Source organism: Mustela putorius, unplaced genomic scaffold (genome assembly GCF_011764305.1).
Source record: "Mustela putorius furo isolate JIRA1106 unplaced genomic scaffold, ASM1176430v1.1 tig00537227_pilon_pilon_pilon, whole genome shotgun sequence".
In the NCBI taxonomy this organism is placed as follows: Eukaryota; Metazoa; Chordata; class Mammalia; order Carnivora; family Mustelidae; genus Mustela; species Mustela putorius.
The window spans coordinates 2,909,547-2,926,981 of NW_025422368.1; the positions used below are offsets into that span (position 1 = coordinate 2,909,547).

The 17,435-nt window shown below is 54.7% G+C and overlaps 1 protein-coding gene across 5 annotated transcripts; it reads left to right on the top strand.

The window, feature by feature from the left end:
- The first annotated feature begins 1,742 nt into the window (after positions 1-1,742).
- Positions 1,743-17,245, top strand: SPRYD3 (SPRY domain containing 3). Of its 5 annotated transcripts, none has more exons than XM_013046906.2 (11): positions 1,743-1,767; positions 3,814-3,960; positions 4,947-5,022; positions 5,535-5,659; positions 5,975-6,110; positions 6,949-7,134; positions 13,870-14,019; positions 14,450-14,507; positions 15,179-15,298; positions 15,385-15,557; positions 15,877-17,245. In XM_013046906.2, the coding sequence occupies exons 2-11, from the start codon at positions 3,824-3,826 to the stop codon at positions 16,009-16,011; spliced, it is 1,296 nt and encodes a 431-aa protein (XP_012902360.1). In that variant the 5' UTR covers positions 1,743-1,767; positions 3,814-3,823; the 3' UTR covers positions 16,012-17,245. The 5 variants fall into 5 exon arrangements, with proteins under 5 accessions (XP_012902360.1, XP_004774710.1, XP_044929211.1 ...); XM_004774653.3 differs by lacking the exon at positions 1,743-1,767 and adding an exon at positions 2,021-2,141; XM_045073275.1 differs by lacking the exon at positions 1,743-1,767 and adding an exon at positions 2,434-2,457.
- Positions 17,246-17,435: the final 190 nt, after the last annotated feature.

Sequence of the window (17,435 nt, forward strand, 5' to 3'; positions counted from 1 at the left end):
GACAGATTTGGCACACACGTTCATAGCAGCTTTATTTATAACAGCCCTAAATTGGAAACCACCAAATGTCCATCTGTCAACAGGTGAATCATAAGCAGTCTGTGGTATAACCACAGAGGAGCATACTACTCAGCAATAAAACAATGGATGAATCTTAAGGTAATTATGCGGAATAAAAGGAGCCAGACACTCCTCCCCCACAAGAGCATATACCCCGTGATTTCATTTATGTAGAATTTTAGAAAATGCAAACTCAACTAGTGACCAAAAGCAGATTAGTTGTTTCCTGGGGATGAGAGAGTGAGAGGGAAGAATTACAAAAAGAGCGCAAAGACACTTTTGGAAGTGACGGGATATTCACTGTCTTGACTGTGGTGATATTTTCATGGGTATATACATAACTTACAAAATTGTACACCTTAAATATGTCGGGTTTATTGTATGTCGATTATATCTCAATAAAGTTGTTTGATCAAATGCGTTTAGATACCAAGCACAAATTATCGATTAAATCCTGAGAATGCCAACAGATGGAGGATTCGCTGAAAGGGCCAGCCCCACACCTGGGACCTGATCAGAAAATCTCAGGTGGAATCACCATCAGTAACACTCTGAAAACACCTTCTTCTGACATCTTTCCATTTCAGGCCCAAACTAGCTAGCGAGTTCCTGGAAGGAGCCAGGAGACCTTGTGTGGGATGGCTGTGACTCTGGAAGCAGCCCTGGCCTGTTGCTCTTTGGCTGCCTTTGGGAGGAGTGGGGCTGAGGCTGGGGGCTATTGTCATAGCTTAGGAAGAGGAGGTCAAAGAGAAGCAATGAAGGAAACAGGAGCCAGAGATGAGTTGGGAAAAGTAACTCGATTTTTGCAGTCCAGGGGTTGGAAAGGAGCTAAGAGATCACATGCTTCAAAATTTTTGTTTATGGGTAAGAACACCAAGGCCTGACCTCAGGCACAGACTGAACTGAAGCTCTCATCCAGATTTCCCAATTTCCGATCTGCATTTACTTCCCTCATCGATTTCCATCATGCCAAGTGGCCAAGTGGCTGCTGTTTGGTATACAAGATGATGATGGCTTCCATCCCATCCAACATTTGTAACAATAACTATTTATAAGAATGGGATAAAGCCCAGGCTCTGAAGGATACCACAGTCTGTCAGAGACCGATCTATATACAGAGGTGACAGTTAAATAATAAAGGGTAGAAAAAAAGTGCTAGCGATGAGGCCCAAATGACATGGTTTGAGAATGCAGAGGAGGGAAAACCCTCCAATCTGGAAGAGAGATCTGGTGATGGGAGGCGATCTGGGCAGCTCCAAACACTCTTTAGTAGGTGCTCAATAAATATAAGTATCCTTCCACCCTTCACGTAATGACTCCCGCCTAACTTTACTTAGGTCACACTAAGAGCCTCTAGTCCGGAACAGCGTGACGTTTCGTGCCATTGAGCTTTACGCATCCAAAGTTCTCTCTTCCTGGAATGGACTGTCCTTCCCAGAACGAGCGGAAGATGACATGACCCAGAGCTCCGGCGAATAGAGAGCACACGGTAACAGCACAGCTCCGGTGAATATAAAGCATGCGGGAACTGTTAGGTGCACGAGCTATGGAGGCCAGCCTCAGGATCTTCATTTGCAAAAGGGAGATAATAACAAGATTCATTTCAGAAGGTTGCGGAGAGGATTAAAAGGACATTGCTACGAAGCCTTCCTCCGCGGCACGTCTCGCACAGAAGGAGCGCTCGGGCAAGATTAGCAGTCGCCGTAGGTGCGCAGCGACCTTCTCCCCGCCTAGCGCGGGAGCCGCCCCTTGGCTGCCCAGTCAGCGCCCAGGGCGCCGGGCGCGACCTCCGCGCCGCCACGTCGCCGCCTCCCACCCGCCGACACTCGGCTTTACCAGCCCCTACCCTGCGCTAGGTACCCAGTTCACCGGGCCGCGCCCGACTCTGCCTGCGTCCTCCGATTGGCTCTTGCAGATGTCCGTCGTCCTGGGCCGCTGAAGATTGGCCGGGGTGGGAGGGGAGGGGCGGGCCTCGGGGGAGCGTAGGAAGGGCGGGGACCCGGATGTGTGTGGTGGCGGCGGCCGAAGAGCTAGGGTGCGGAGCTGAGAGGCCTATGGATGAGGAGGACGCGGCGGCCCCGGTAGGCGGGGATCGGGGGCGGGGTCCCGGAGGCCTCGGGTCTCTCCCCGGAGCTTGAGGCAGGAGGCGGGGGTCCTGGGCGGGGGCTTCGGGGTCAGGGGCGTGGCGTGAGCCCCGGTCACGGGGCTTCCTGCCTCGGTACCCTCCTCGGTACCGGGCCAGGGGATCCTGCGCGTAGTCGCGGGGACGAGCCGGACCCCCCGCCCCCGGGTCTCGTCTGAGCGACCAGGCGGTGCCCAAGCTGGAGGAGGTACCCGGTGCGGCTGCCACTCGTGGGTGCCGAGGCTGTGCGGTTCTGGGCGAGCAGACGTCCCCAGGTCTGGGGGCCAGTATCTGTCTGGGGTGGAGCCCTGGTTGCGTGCGAGGAGGGCAGCCCCGCTGGTGCCTACCCTTCAGGGCCACGTGGTGGCTTGCAGCTACTGCAGGAGGGGGCGCTTTAGGATTGAAGGATTGAAATTCAGCCCAACTGAGGCTTATTTAAGCATCTACTGTATGCAAGGCACTGTCCGGCCTTGATGGAACCCCTGTCCCAGTGCTGGGTGACAGGAAGAGAAAATAACCTCCTGTTTTTCTCACTTTTCGCTTCCAGGAAAAAACCTATCCATCCATCATCCATCCATCCATTCATTCATTCATTAGCATTGTGGTGATTTAAATACCCAGGTCATTCTGCTTCTCTTCATCTTCACTGCTACCATCCTAATGGATACCATGTCTCATTGGAGCTGCTGGAACAGTCTCCTGCTTAATTGTTCTCCACTTTTTTTTTTTTTTAAAGATTTTATTTATCCATTTGACAGAGAGAGATCACAAGTAGGCAAAGAGGCAGGCAGAGAGAGAGGGGAGGAAGCAAGCTCCCCACTGAGCAGAGAGCCCGATGCGGGACTCGATCCCAGGCCCCTGAGATCATGACCTGAGCCGAAGGCAGTGGCCCAACCCACTGAGCCACCCAGGCGCCCTGTTCTCCACTTCTGCTCTTGATTCTGTTATGATCGATTCTCCAGACAACAGCAGGAATGATCTTTAAGATCTGATAAGCCTTAAAATCCTATCATTTTCTTGCTTAAAACCCTCCAGAGGTTTCCCATCCCACTTGGAAGGAAATCCAGACTCCTTAACATGGTCTGCAGGGCCTTGTAGGGCTTCTCTCTGGCTCCAGCCTTCTTCCCATCCTCTTCTTGAACATTCTCCCACATGTTCCCTACACACCAGCCACCCTGGCCTTTTTGTTCCTCTACCATGCCTGCTCCCTTCCAGCCCAGGACCTGTGTCCTGGCTGTCCCCTCTACCTGAAGTACTCTTCCTTGGGCTTGTCACATGCCTGGCCTCTTCTCAAATCAAATGTCACCTCAGAGAGGCCTCCTCTGTCCATTGTATCCAAAGTAGTCTTTAGACTTTACCCCATTATTCTGTGTCACCCCACTCTGTTGTTTCTTCCACTGGCCAACACTGTCGGGTGTGTGTCTCATCTGTCATGCCTCCCAACTAGAGTGGAAGTGCAGTGAGAACAGGAATGCCACCTGTTTTTGGTGCATATAGCAGGAGTCAGTACATGTTTGCCGAATGAAAGGATGGCTTCAAGTCCAGTGCCCTGTCCACGTTCTGCGTCAAACAGGCTGAGCTGCTTTGCTCAGGGCCCTGCTTCCTTCTCAGTCCCCTTTTCCCTGTGGCAGGTTTGTTCTCATGAACAAGATGGATGACCTCAACCTGCACTACCGGTTTCTGAATTGGCGCCGGAGGATCCGGGAGATTCGGGAGGTCCGGGCTTTCCGATACCAGGAGAGGTTCAAGCACATTCTTGTAGATGGAGACACTTTGAGGTGAGGTGGCGGGGGTGGGGTGTGCTTTCACATTTTCCTTGCTCTGCCAGATCTTAGAGATGAAAAAGGGCTTTTTTGGAAGCAAGGACTGTCTACACTGGGTGGCCTTTGACCCCGAAGGCCTTTCTGAGTGGAGCAGCATGTGCGCCTACAGCCTGCCTGATTCTGGGTCACTCTGTCCTGGTCCACGTTGGAAGGAATTATGTCAGAGATAGGAAATGTCAGAGATAGTGCCTTGAGTTGCCCCAGCGCCTCGTTGAGAGGACTCCAGTGTGGGGTGTCTGTGTCTCCACAGCCTGGGTCTCAGGGGTTAGGTTTGGAGGAGAGTAGCCATGTCAGAGGCAGTGGATTTCCTGTTTTGGAAAGGACCGTTCCCTAGTGCATCCTGCCTGCCACCGTCCAACCCTTTTGTTTGTATTTGTTTTCTCTCTCTTTTCTGGCTTGATCCCCTTCCCTGACTCCTTCTGAGCCTAATTTTCTCACAAAGCTGTCCCTGAGTGGGGGGAAGGAAGTAGTGCTTTTTAGCCTGGAGACAAGAAAGCTGAGGAGTGGGGACCGAATACCCATCTTCCAATCTACAAAGGGCTTTGGTACAGAGGATAGAGACCAGACTTTCTTCAGCTCCATTGAGGACAGAGCCAGAGGAAAAGGGCCGAAGCTGTAGTATGAGGGACTGAGGTTAGACAGGGTTGTGAGACCCCCCTACTAGGCAACTAGGGGAGGCTCTGCATTCTTTTCCCCCTGGAAATGAAGGAGCCAGGCTTGTGTTGGTCTGGTGTGGGCTGGACCCTGGCTGGAGGCAGCGGGAGGGGTGGGTGACCTCAAGTATTTCATTATGGTGTCTGTGCAGATGTCCTGAAGTGTGGCCTGATGGAGTCCTCTGTGTTGGCCCTTGTGGTGGGGGGTTGGGGGTGGAGATGCTGAGGCCCTCCCCCCAGCTCTTGGGCTAGGCTGCTCATGGAACTCCCCCCTCATTCTTCCCTCAGTTACCATGGAAACTCCGGTGAAGTTGGCTGCTATGTGGCTTCTCGACCTCTGACCAAGGACAGCAATTATTTTGAGGTGATCAAGGCAGTGGGTGGGCAGAGCAGGGGGAGAGCTTCTTAAGCTCTAGGGGGCTCTTTTACTAGATTCTTGATCTGATCCTTTTAATTTTCCATCGGGGCTGTCTCCTTGGCTGAGGAAAGGGCACAGGATAGTGTGGTGTCTCAGCTGAGAGGTGCCCTAGTCCTGTCACCCTGTCCCTCTGTTCTCCTGCCCCTCAGCTAGGTAGACGTTTACACATACCCCAGACTCTGACCCATGGCCTTTCCCACCTGCTAACCTGAGCCCAGCCTCTGTTCCATCTCCTGTCTTGTTTCCATAATTTGGAAATGATTTTCTAAGTAATCCTGATAAAGTAGGCCGCTAGTCTCCCCAGTGCTCCTCTGAGTGCCCTGACTTTTCTCTGATTCACATGTTTTTGGCCTCTCTGAGCCTCTTTGAGTTTTTGATGTCTGACTGCTCTTCCCCAAGCCCCCAGCAACTCATCCCATTTCTGGTGCTTGCTGACTGTCCTGTTCTCCTTTCCCCAGGTATCGATTGTGGACAGCGGGGTCCGGGGCACCATAGCTGTGGGGCTTGTCCCACAATACTACAGCCTGGATCATCAGCCTGGCTGGTTGCCTGACTCTGTAGCCTACCATGCTGATGACGGCAAGTGAGTTACCGTCTGTGGAATCTTACCCCTTTCCCATGGGTTTGGGGACCTTAGACAACAAAGGACTACCTTGGGTGACTGCTGCCTTTCCTTCACCTATCTTGGGGTATTTTCATGGACTTTTCTGATCAGGACAGAAAGGTGGCCTGATAGCGAGCCTTGGAGGTTTGCGGACTTAGAGGGGAGGGTGGAGCTCATGCGTGGACACAGGTAGGTGCATCACAGAATGACTGGGAGCAGCAAGAGGGGCCCCAGGGTCTGGTGCTCTGAAGAAGTTGGGAGTCAGGTCCTGTGTCTGTGCTGCTCCGTCCACAGGCTATACAATGGCCGAGCCAAAGGCCGGCAGTTTGGGTCAAAGTGCAACTCTGGGGACCGGATTGGCTGCGGCATTGAGCCTGTGTCCTTTGATGTGCAGACTGCCCAGATCTTTTTCACCAAAAACGGGAAACGGGTGAGTGGGAAATCCTGGGTGGGATTTAAGTGGCTTGAAGCCATCCAAGAAATTGTGGGAATGAAAATTGCCCAGCTGGGGCTTGCCCAGGGACCTCTTGGCTTAGTTCCCACCTCCTTCAGGCCATCCTCAGCTTCCCCCGAAGTCTGCACCTGGGAGAAGCCACTTCCCCGGCCCAGAGAAGCTGGGACATTAGCCTAGATGAGAGATGCAGAGGGGCAGGTGGACCGAAATGGGGTAGGAGAAGCAGGATTGGGTGATGTGGGGGAAGGTTTTGAGCAAAAAAAGAGAGGGAGAGGTTATGGCTTTGACGCATAAGCTGGAGGTCCTCTTCGGAGCTTTGACTTGAATGCTTTTGAGGATATGTCCTTTTTGTGTTTTTTTTTCTTGTTTCACATCTTTCCTTCCCTCTTCAGAGAGAGCCTAGTAGTGCTGAAGGGATGGGGAAGAGCAAATAGAAGAGAGGGACCCCCCAGCTCTCTTTCTTCTCCTACCCAACTCCCTCTCCCACCCTGGGAGGATGGCTTTCTCAGGCCTTGGCCACGACGACGTCCTTCCTTAGTGTCTCTGCCTCTGCTCTTTCCTGCTCCAGAACACACTCACATGCCCAAGGTCAAGAGTCTTGTGTTTGCCGTCTAGCGCTGTGGATGCCTTGCTTGTCCAGGAATCCTTAGTCACTTTTTAAACTTCTCTGTACCTCTTTTTTTCTGTCTGTCAGTGTGTGTGATAATTATTTGTTGCATCATCTCAGAAGTACCCTGGTGAGAATTAGGTGCACTGAGGAACAGGATGCCAGGTGGCAGCTCCCTCCCTCCGGCCCTCCCTCCCTCCGCTGCAGGTGGGCTCCACCATCATGCCCATGTCCCCAGACGGACTGTTCCCGGCGGTGGGCATGCACTCTCTGGGTGAGGAGGTGCGCCTGCACCTCAACGCTGAGCTGGGCCGCGAAGACGACAGTGTCATGATGGTGGACAGTTATGAGGATGAGTGGGGCCGGCTGCATGATGTCCGAGTCTGCGGAACTGTGAGTGACAGGCGGTGGGATGGGGGTGGTCGCGGGGAGGGCTGGGCCGAACCTCCCTGGGCCGCATAAGCGGGTCTGAATTACTTAGAATGGGGAGTGAAGACAGTGTCTTTTGTAGGGTTTTGGGAGATGGAAATTTGGGACCTTGACATGATTTTTGAATCCAGATCCATGTTCCCCTTAGTGCTGATTGTCCTTCTTCCCTTACCCGGCCCGGAGAGCTCAGGTTAGTTGCTCTACTCTCGGCACGGCACTAGGTTCTACTTTGCCTTCTTTGGTTCCTTCTGCACCCGGTGCCCTCTGCTGCCCTATACACCTGCCTTTGAAAGGCTGGGGCTCACTTGCAAGTGGGATGCCTGTATCCCCATTTCACCGCATCCCAGTTCAGCGGGTCCAAACTCTCCATTCACTGTCACAAGTCCCAGTCCCGTGGGGGAAGGTTCTGAGATCTTTTTGTAGTAAGCGTGACTATCAGAGTCTTCCGTCTTCTCCCTACATTTAAAAAAAATATTTTTTTAATCTATTTGACAGACACAGTGAGAGAGGAACACAAGTAAGGGGAGTGGGAGAGGGAGAAGCAGGCTCTCCGCTGAGCAGAGAGCCCGATGTGGGGCTCAATCCAGGACCCTGGGATCATGACCTGAGTTGAAGGCAGACGCTTAATGACTGAGCCAGCTAGGTGTCCCCCGCTACATTTTTTTTTTTTAAAGATTTTATTTATTTATTTGACAGAGAAATCACAAGTAGACGGAGAGGCAGGCAGAGAGAGAGAGAGGGAACAGGCTCCCTGCTGAGCAGAGAGCCCGATGCGGGACTCGATCCCAGGACCCCGAGATCATGACCTGAGCCGAAGGCAGCGGCTTAACCCACTGAGCCACCCAGGCGCCCCCCCCCCCGCTACATTTTAATAGAGGACAAGAACAGAGGCAGATGAAAATTCCGTGAGCGTCCTGGACTTCGCAAAGCTTGCTTTTTTAGACATCTTCCCAGTGTACCTGGTCTGGTCTCTCCCTGGATTTGAAACTTTCTTGGGGAATATTTGAACCTTGGGAGAGGGAAATTCTTCACCTTTACCCTCTCTGCCTCATGCTGGGTTGGGAGTGAATGGCTGCTGAGTCAGGGGTCTTGCCCTGATCTCCAGTGGGCTGCTTGGGCCTCCCACTTCGAATTGTCCCCCTGCTGCCCTCTTGGCTCCTGGCTCAACCTTTTTCTCCACCCTCTGGCCTTCTCACCCGAACCAAGGCTGTTTTCAGTTCAGCCTTTGGTAGCAAAACAGAAACAGTGGGGGGCGGGAGTGGATTATGAGCAAGGCTCCCCCCATCCTGGAGTTCAAGGTGAGTCAGACTTAAGGAAAATGGCAGCATGTTTGCCCTCCTGTTGCTTCTGATACTCCACACCCCCTCTGGCGTTGGGTTCTGAGGATGGTGCTGGCTGCAAGCCAGGGACTTCAGATCCCCACTCCTTGACCCTCATCTCTTTCTTATCTTTTCCCCCTTCCACTATCCACTATCATTTTGACAACATCTACAGAGTTGAATTTGGGACTGAGCCAGGGTGATGTTCCAGCTCTCATCCCTGACCTCTCCTCAAGAGTGTTTTCCTGGCATCCTTTCCCTGCCTGGACCTGTCCCCACTCTGCCCCCAGCTCCTCCCAGGCAATCTTTTCTAATTGATGTAGAATCCTGTAGACATTTATAAATAGCCTTCCTTCCTCTCTGCCCTCCCCCAGTGCCCTCAGGTCACACTTTGGAGAATTTTTTCTTTCTTAGACATGAGCCATGAAGTCTGGCTCTTGTCTCAGACCCTCACCCTAGGCTAGGACTGCCAGCAGGGTGGGCACTCGGTTCCCTGAGCACCTGCTCCCCTGGGGCAGACTAGGGCATGAGCCTCTTGACGGATATCTGCCTCTCTCCTCCTCTTGCCATCTTTCTTTCTTTCTTTCTTTCTTTTTTTTTTAAGATTTTATTTATTTATCAGATAGAGATCACAAGTAGGCAGAGAGGCAGGTAGCGGTCGGGGTCGGGAGGGGGGATGAAAGCTCCCTGCTGAGCAGAGAGCCCAGTGTGGGGCTCAATCCCAGGATGCTGGGATCATGACCTGAGCCAAAGGCATAGGCTTTAATCCACTGAGCCACCCAGGCACCCCCTCTTGTCATCTTTCAAATGAGGGTGACTTACCCAGTTTCTTCCGTCCCCACTTATCTCTTGCCCTGCACCCTCTTGTCCCTTCTGACCATCCAGTGTCGTTCTGATCCAGCCCTTAGAGTTTTGTTTCCTGGAGGAGCCTGGGAGAGGTCAGTAGGGCCATGCCTGTGCCTCCCATTTTTAAAGATGTCTAGCTCAGCTGTTTCTCCTATTTGCTCTTCCTGTTTTCCGTCCCCTCTGTGGGGAGCCCTTCCCTGGAGCCTCAGACCTCTTGCTGTGGGTTGGAGCCTGTCTTTGGTGAAGTTTCCAGTCGAGTGCCTTTAGAACCATAAAGGTTTGAGAGAGGCTCTGATGCCATCCAGACCAGGGCTTCTCAGTGCAGAGCTGGAGACCATTCCCTGACACGCATGGCCTGCAGCGTCCCCGGTGCCCAGACCCACAGTGCTTGGAGTTCCCTCCTGTAGTCATCCTTGTCATCATGACAGCCCTCATGTTCCCACAGCTCTTTTTGTTGTGTGGCTGATGAAAAGACAGCCCCACTCAGAAGCGAAGAGACTGGTTCAAATGTCAAACAGTGAATTAGCCACGAAACTAAGCCCAGACACTCATTCTTGGATCCCTTGCCCTGGTCCTGTCCACTGCTGGATACATGCTGTGCCTTTCTCCCTAGCTGCTCTCCTGTAGCCCATCGTCTCTCCTCCTGGCCCCTCTCATAAGATGAATCCGGAATTCTGGGCTTAACTTCCCACTTGCCCTGTGAGTCTCCTGACTAGCTCCCATTCGCCCCCGTCCTTCTAGAGGAACTTACCTGGCTGCCATGGGACCCTTTGCCTCCTAGGCCTCTCTCTCAATTCGGAGTCTCAGTTATCCTCTGTCTTCCCTTCTCAGCGGTTCTTCCCACAAAGAAGAGCAAATTCTTGACCCCCATTTTTTTTGGCTCTAATGTTACATTATGAACGATTTCCAACATACAGAAAAGTTGAAGCAACAGCACAGTGAGCACCTATCTCCCCACTACCTAGCTTCAACCGTTGTCATATCCAGACTAACCTGGCTCTTTCTTGGGTGGAATTCTTCCCCCTGCATCCTGGGGCCTCAGTTTCCCCTCCCAAGGAGTTCCCCCCCACTTTGCAGAGCACTGAGGGTGTTGAAGAGTTGCTGCCATGTTTGCTCAGGGATGGGGGTGTTGCCCCTCACCTCATCCCTGCCCGCAGGCCTTGCAAAGTGAAGTCATGTGTGGGAGGGTGGGGGGCAGTAGGTAAAGCTGGGGGATTAGACTCATTCTGTCTTTGTTTCCTGCTCCTAGCTCCTCTGGCAACTCCTTAGTGACGGGACAACACCTCTGGTATACAAAGAGGGGTGAAGGAGGCCCCACCCTCTGGGGTCCTCCCCCAACCAACCCAGGAGGAGACCATGTTGGGGCCGGTGGGGAGCATATTCTGGGTTCCTATTTCAGCTGCTTCTAGGCCCTCAGGGCACTGAGCCCTCCCTTGCTCCTGTCAAGAGGGATTAGGGTCTCTGCTGGCAAGAGGAGAAGGGCTGCCAGAGGAGGAGGGCGGATACCAGCAGGAGAGAAGAGGCTGGGAAGGCGCACTGCTGGTACTCAGTGGGGGGTTGGAGCACAGGAGACTCTCTGCCCCGGGTGCTGTAGCCTCAGCCCTGTGCCCTCGAGTCCACCTGTTTGGCCTCCCCAGGCTTTGGGGGTGTGAGGAGGAGGTGCAAGAGTCAGGGGGGGTTGAGAGCCCCAAGGAGTGCGTGACCCTGCCCCCACCAAAGATGTAGGGGTGCATTCCTGTTGGTCTGGCATTGTTGAAGGAGAAACACTAAGAGGAGACAGCTGGTGGATTGGGATAGAGTCATCTGGGGCTCAGCTCTCCTAGGGGGGGAAGTGACCAGTTCTGGGAGCCTAGAGGGCCACTGTAGTTGGAAGTAAGGGCTAAGATGGATCGTTTCCTTCTGTGATTGGCAGGTCTAGTCTGTTGTAGCTCTGGAGTGGCTGTTAATGTTTAGGGAGCACTGACGTGTTGGAATGGTGTTGGAATGTTCAGGTCCAAGCCCCATTTCCTGATTTCGGGAAAGGTAGAAACAGCTACTGAGCCCCTGCTGGGTGGGGGCTCTGTGCTGGGCACTTGACACCCTTCATTTATTTTGGAAACGCAGGTGGTAGTATCCCTATGTCACTGTTGAAGAAACTGAGGCCTAAAGCAGCGGAAATCACTTGCTCGAAGTTAGTGGCTAGTAAGTAACTGGAGTTAAGATTGGAACCTGGGTCCATGTGATTCTCTTTCTAACGGAGAGGCTTCCAAGGCACAGGCTGAGGGACCAGTATCGAGAGTCTGGCAGCTCAGGGGTAAAGCTCCCATCTGCTCTCAGCCCTGGTCTCAGGAAGGGGGAGTGAACTTGAGCTAGGATCTGACCATGAGGCCACAGTGCCCAACTGCCCCTGTAGGTGCTGGGAGCGCTCTGGGGGGACTCACTGTGGGGGTTCGGGGGGCCTTCACCAGACAGGAGCAGGAGATCCCATGAGAGAGCAGCAGGGGAGTTGGGGGGCTTACAGCCTGCGGGGCGGCTGTGCCTCACTTGTGGAGGGCAGCATTGCGGGGACCTAGCCTCCCAGCCATCAGTCATCATGTCTGAGTGGTGGGCCGGCTGCGGAGTGGGTTGCAGAGTCCTGGGTCATGTATTTGGTCCTCCTGACCTTTTAGCTGGAGAAAGTGGCCCCATGCTGTGTGCGGCCCAAGACCACAGTCTGCAGTCTCCTCAGGGCTGAGGCTGAGGGAATGGTTGGGCGGGTTTTTCCCAAGGATCGGGATCTGGAGCATCTGTCTCTTGGCTCTCTCTGCGAAGAACACTGTGTTTCCTATGCAGAGGCCAGTTGGACGAAATGGGTCAAGGGCAGCTGTGGGGTCCCCCACCCAGCTCTGCAATGCTGGCCGGAGAGGGTGGGTTGGGGGCTGTGCACACTGGGCGGGCTGGGAGCCTGCGAAGACGCCACCCCTCAGGCCTGCAGGGAGCTGGAGGAGGAGTCCGGCTGGGCAGACAGCACAGAGGGCCGAGTGGGGAATTCCAGCAGTGTGGAATAGTGAGTAAATCAGAAGATGGCCTGTCAGGGACCCCCATTCTGAGGAAAGAAAGCAGTGGGAACTAACAGAAGAGACCTGGGCTAGGGGTGTGACTATGAAAGAGCCAGTGTAACCTGAAACACGCAGGGTGGTGGCCGGAGGACATTGAAAGGCCTGGGTGTGGATGTCCCAGGCAGCCCTGGCTTTTCCCCTGCCTCCCTTCTCTTTTGGAGCAGGAAGAGAGGATGGACTTGAGGTGGCTGAGCTTTGGGGATCCCAGCCCAAGAAGGGGGCCCAGTTCCTCCAGTTCCTCTCTGAAGCAGTGGTGCGGATTGCAGGCCCTGCCTGTGCTGGAGACACATGCAGGCTTCCATGCTGGTGCAGGCGAGCCTCATTCCTTTCCTGTTCAGGCATGAGTTCTCAGGGGGGTGAGAGGCCAGCGTCCAAAGGCTTGCCAGGGAAAGTGGAGGAGGTCCCCAGGCAGTGTTTTCTTTGGGGCTGGAGGGGCGGGAGGATAGAATAAAGTCTTGAGGGGCAGTTTGGCTAATTAAAAAGGGATTAAGGACTCCCAGGTGATGATGAGGGTGGGGAAAGAGGGGATGGGGTTGAGTCATAACCTCACCATTACCATGACAACTGATAAATAAATCCTCCCAGCTTGGGGGTTGCCGCCCCATCATGCCCAGGCAGGACCACTGTGGAACTGAAGAGCCCCAAGAGTCCATCAGTCACCTCCCCTCTCCCCACAGCCCCACATACCCCAGCCCTCTGCAAGAGCTATGAGGGCCTGCAAGCAGGAAAGCTTGCCTTCATGTGTTTGGCCTGCCCTCATGTTAAGTAAAGGAGTAGAGCTGGTCATTCTGGGTTCTCTGGCTTCCCTCGGCACCTCCCTGACCCAGCTGCCTGACCCAGCTGTCCAAAGGCGAGTAAAACGGACCTTGAGGAATTATGGTAGTCCCATCCCAGGCAGAATCGGTTTCTGAGCTCATCTCCCTTTCTTCAGACATCTAGAGCAGGCACTCGCACCCTCCCTGTCCTCCCCATTAGGCCCCTCCAGGGGTCTGCTCAGCCTGGTCTTCAGGGCTCCTCCTCCTCCTCCTCTCTGCGCCCAGGGCCCTTGGGGAGGCCTCATCCAGCAGGATGATTCAGGGAAGTGATGCCACAGCCCGGAGAACTCCCCTGCCCCCCACCCTCCGCCATGTGCTCCCTGGAGCTCAGCCTTCCGGGTTGCTGGGCTTCTGCCCACTTCTCTTCCAGAGCAAGGAGAGACTGCGGCTCAGGCGGCAGGTGTGTGTAGGGCTCACCCCTTCTGCCCATGCTGCTACATTTGCTGCCCGCCAGTCCAACCTGTTCTCTCATGCCTGCCTAGAACGTAGGGGCCCACGGTGCGCTGCTAGGGGCCTTTCCCTTTCAGCCAGAGGTTTTGTCAGACCCAGGAAGCTGGTCTCGAGTGCCTTGGGACCAGGTTTCTAGGGCGGGTGTCCATCTGCCCTCCGCACCACCCACTGCCCTTGGCTCTTCCCCCACAGCTGCTGGAGTACTTGGGCAAGGGCAAGAGCATCGTTGACGTGGGGCTGGCCCAGGCCCGGCACCCACTGAGCACCCGTAGCCACTACTTTGAGGTGGAGATCGTGGACCCTGGAGAGAAATGCTACATCGCCTTGGGGCTGGCCCGGAAGGTGGGCACTCATGCTGGCTTTTTACCTGTATTGCTACTCAGGCCTGGGCCTATTGGGATGGGACCTGGAGACTCTTGGGGAAATCGGGGAGAGGCATTGGGCAGGCATGGACAGAGTATGGTTATATGTGTTCACTGTGGGAGGGTACAGACCCTTCCCCCTCCTCCGTCACAACCCAAGAGATGGTCGTGACTGTACCATGCACACTGAGCCTGAAGGTGGGGCTAGGCACAGCCTGCAGCGCCAGCTGTGAAAGCCAGGTCTCCTGGTCACCTTCCCTGCTTGTCCTGCTTTCCCAGTGCCTGAAGGCTGTGGGAGGCTGCAGGGGTATGAGCAGCCATCTGTCTGAGAAGACTGAAAGTTCAGATGCCCTCTCCTGTCCTTTTTCCATGCATGCTACCATAGGTTTTCTTTTTCCTTCTTGGTGCAGGATTATCCCAAGAACAGACACCCTGGCTGGAGCAGAGGCTCTGTGGCTTATCATGCAGGTGAGCTGGGGCTGTCCTGAGGCCATCAGGGCTGTGGGGCATATACAGGTACAGAGACATCCATTTTCCTGAACCCCCCTGTCCCCCCTGCAGATGGGTCTCCCCTCTAGCATCTGGCTGGAGAGCCTTTCTCTGCTGCCGTATCATTTCCCCTTCCCAGGCTGGTAGTGCTTTCTCCTCGTCTGTGTTTTTCCTTCCAGCCTGAAAAACGAGGGGAGCCGAACAGGGGTGGGGGGATCTGGGCCTGAACTGGACATTCCAGGCCTCTGAGTTGGCTCCCTCTGCGCCCTTCTTGCAGATTCTGCACTTTTTTTTTTCAGTTGGCTTGACTCTGTTTAGGGCTTTCTTTAGAAAGGAGTTGCCGTGAGCTCCTCTTGTCACCTTCATCCCCTTCTCGGCCCCTCGTGCCTCTCTTGCCACCTCCCTGAGCAAGTCAGCCCCTAAGCTACTTTAGTGGACAGACATTGTATCACTTTTTAAAAAAAATCTGGGGCCTCTTCCTACTCCTGTCTCTCCATTTTTGTTTCATCTTGACTCCCTCTCTTCCTCAGGGCCAGAGAGGGAGGTGAGCAAGGATTCTGCTCAAAATACAGGCCTCTTTGGTTGGGTGAGGGGAAGTGTCAGCCCCTCCTTCAAGTGTGGGCCTTATCGTCTCCCCTCCTCCCCGGCAGATGACGGGAAGATCTTCCATGGCAGTGGTGTGGGCGACCCATTTGGGCCACGCTGTTATAAAGGGGACATTATGGGCTGCGGAATCATGTTCCCCCGGGACTACATTCTGGACAGTGAGGGTGAGTGGGGTAGGGGTGGCCAGCCAGGCTGATCGGGCAGACGGTGGGGGCAGCACCACAGGAGCTCAGTTTTCCTGGCCTCCTAGGTGACAGTGATGACAGTTGTGACACAGTGATCCTGTCCCCTACTGCCCGAGCCGTCCGGAACGTCCGGAATGTCATGTACCTGCACCAGGAGGGAGAAGAGGAAGAGGAGGAAGAAGAAGAGGAAGAAGATGGGGAAGAGATTGAGCAAGAGCATGAGGGCAGGAAGGTGGTGGTAAGTGGGGAGAGTGTGGGCTTAAACTGGGGTTCCTGGGCCTGGGCAGGGGCTGGGGTAGTGGGGAATAGGAGGGGAGCCAGAGGCAGGAAGAGGGAAAGCCTCGTGATGGGCGTGTTCTGAGATGCTGGATGCAGGCAGACTATGGTGGGGAGCTGGTTTCCAGACGCCCTCTTGCGGTCACTTCCCACGTCACCTGAGTCTGTCCCCTCTGGTGGTTCTGGGAGTTGGGAGCTTCGAGCGCTTGGGTTTCAAGCCTGTATCATCAGAGGAGGCCAGAGCCAGCCTGCTCCACTCCTCTCTGTGCCCCCACCCCCAGGTTTTCTTCACTCGGAATGGCAAGATCATCGGAAAGAAGGATGCTGTCGTACCTTCTGGTGGCTTCTTCCCCACCATAGGAATGCTGAGCTGTGGGGAGAAAGTCAAAGTGGATCTGCATCCCTTGAGTGGCTAGGGGCTTTTCCCCTAGACCTGCCCCGTCTCCTTTTCCTTGCCCTTTGCAGAACCAGGTGCCCAGTTCCTACCTTCCAGGATTTGTTTATCCAGCAGGCCCCAGGGAGTGTGTAGTCCCTCCACTTCTCACAGATCAGGCCCCTGCCAAGCCCCTCTGTGCCCACGTCCCTGACCTGATAACACCCTGATCATCAGTCAGTCCTGGGCCCAAGTCCCTGGTTGGAAAGGAGCAGGCCCAAAGAGTGGTGTTGCTCTGTTGGTGCATGCCACTTGCTCTGGCTGGTGGACCCCCCTTTGTCCCCTGGCCGTGTGAGTGGAGAGGAGTGGGCACCTGTCTCCGCTGCTGTGTGGGCACGAGGCTCTTCTGAGGGTGGAGTAGAGACTGCCCGCTCCCCTATTTAACCACAGTATTTCTCCTTGCATCTTCTCTTTTTTTGTTCCCTGCCCTCATTGTGTGGACCAGTTGCTGCTGTTATCCCCCCTGGCTGGGCTAGGGGGGCTCTCTTGGGCCTTGTCTCTCCTTCCACTGACTGTTGTCCCAGGAGTACTATTCCAGGGTCTCTGTTCTTTCCCCTGAGAGCCTCTTTCTCCCTCACCGCCTGCTCGCCTGCCCACTGAGAATCTGAGTCTCTGGCCTCCCCCAGCTGTACGCACCTAGGTGGGAGTCTGTCATGTGTTCAATGGAATGAGAGGGGCTACTCGGTGAGGGGGGCTGGGGTCTTGGCTCCTGTACCCCCCTTGCCATCCTTGGGATACCTGCGGCCTCCTTGTCCCCAGTTCCCCAGGCTTTCGGCAGAGACTCCAAAGGGGATCTCTCTTGCCGTGGTGAGGGCAAGACCCCAGAGCTGTGGTTGTGAGCCCAGAGGGCAGCTTGGCCCCTCACTCCCCTTCCCTGCACAACCCCCCACCCCGGGTCCCAGCTTGCTGCCTGTGCCAGTTGCCTGTTTTGCTTCAGTGTTTGATTCTAGCACTTACATGTGTCCTCCCCTACTGAGCCCTCCTGTCTCCTACTGCCTTGACCCCTGACCCCCTTCCTATACAGTGACTTCTGGGAGGAAGAGGGAGCAGGAGCTGTTGACCTTGGTTTGCACAGAGTGGGTGGGCCTTGGTGAAAGGGGGTGAGCTGCTGTATTGCTGGGGTCCCCTCTTTCAGCCCTCCACTACAATGTATGAAATGTATGTACAGCCCAGAGATGTTTATACAGCCAATAAAGATGGAGTTTCTGTATTTATCAGCACGGCCTGGACAGGGGAGTCCTTGCCACTCCACAGGGCAGGGACAGTGCCAGAGGTGCGGGCAACTGAGCAGCTTGCTCACTGGAGACGTGGATTAGTATGAGGCCAGGGATAGGGACTATGTGCGCTTCGTGGGCCTGGCTGTGGGCCTGGGATGCCCCCCAAGAAGCACAGGTATGCCCTTGGGAG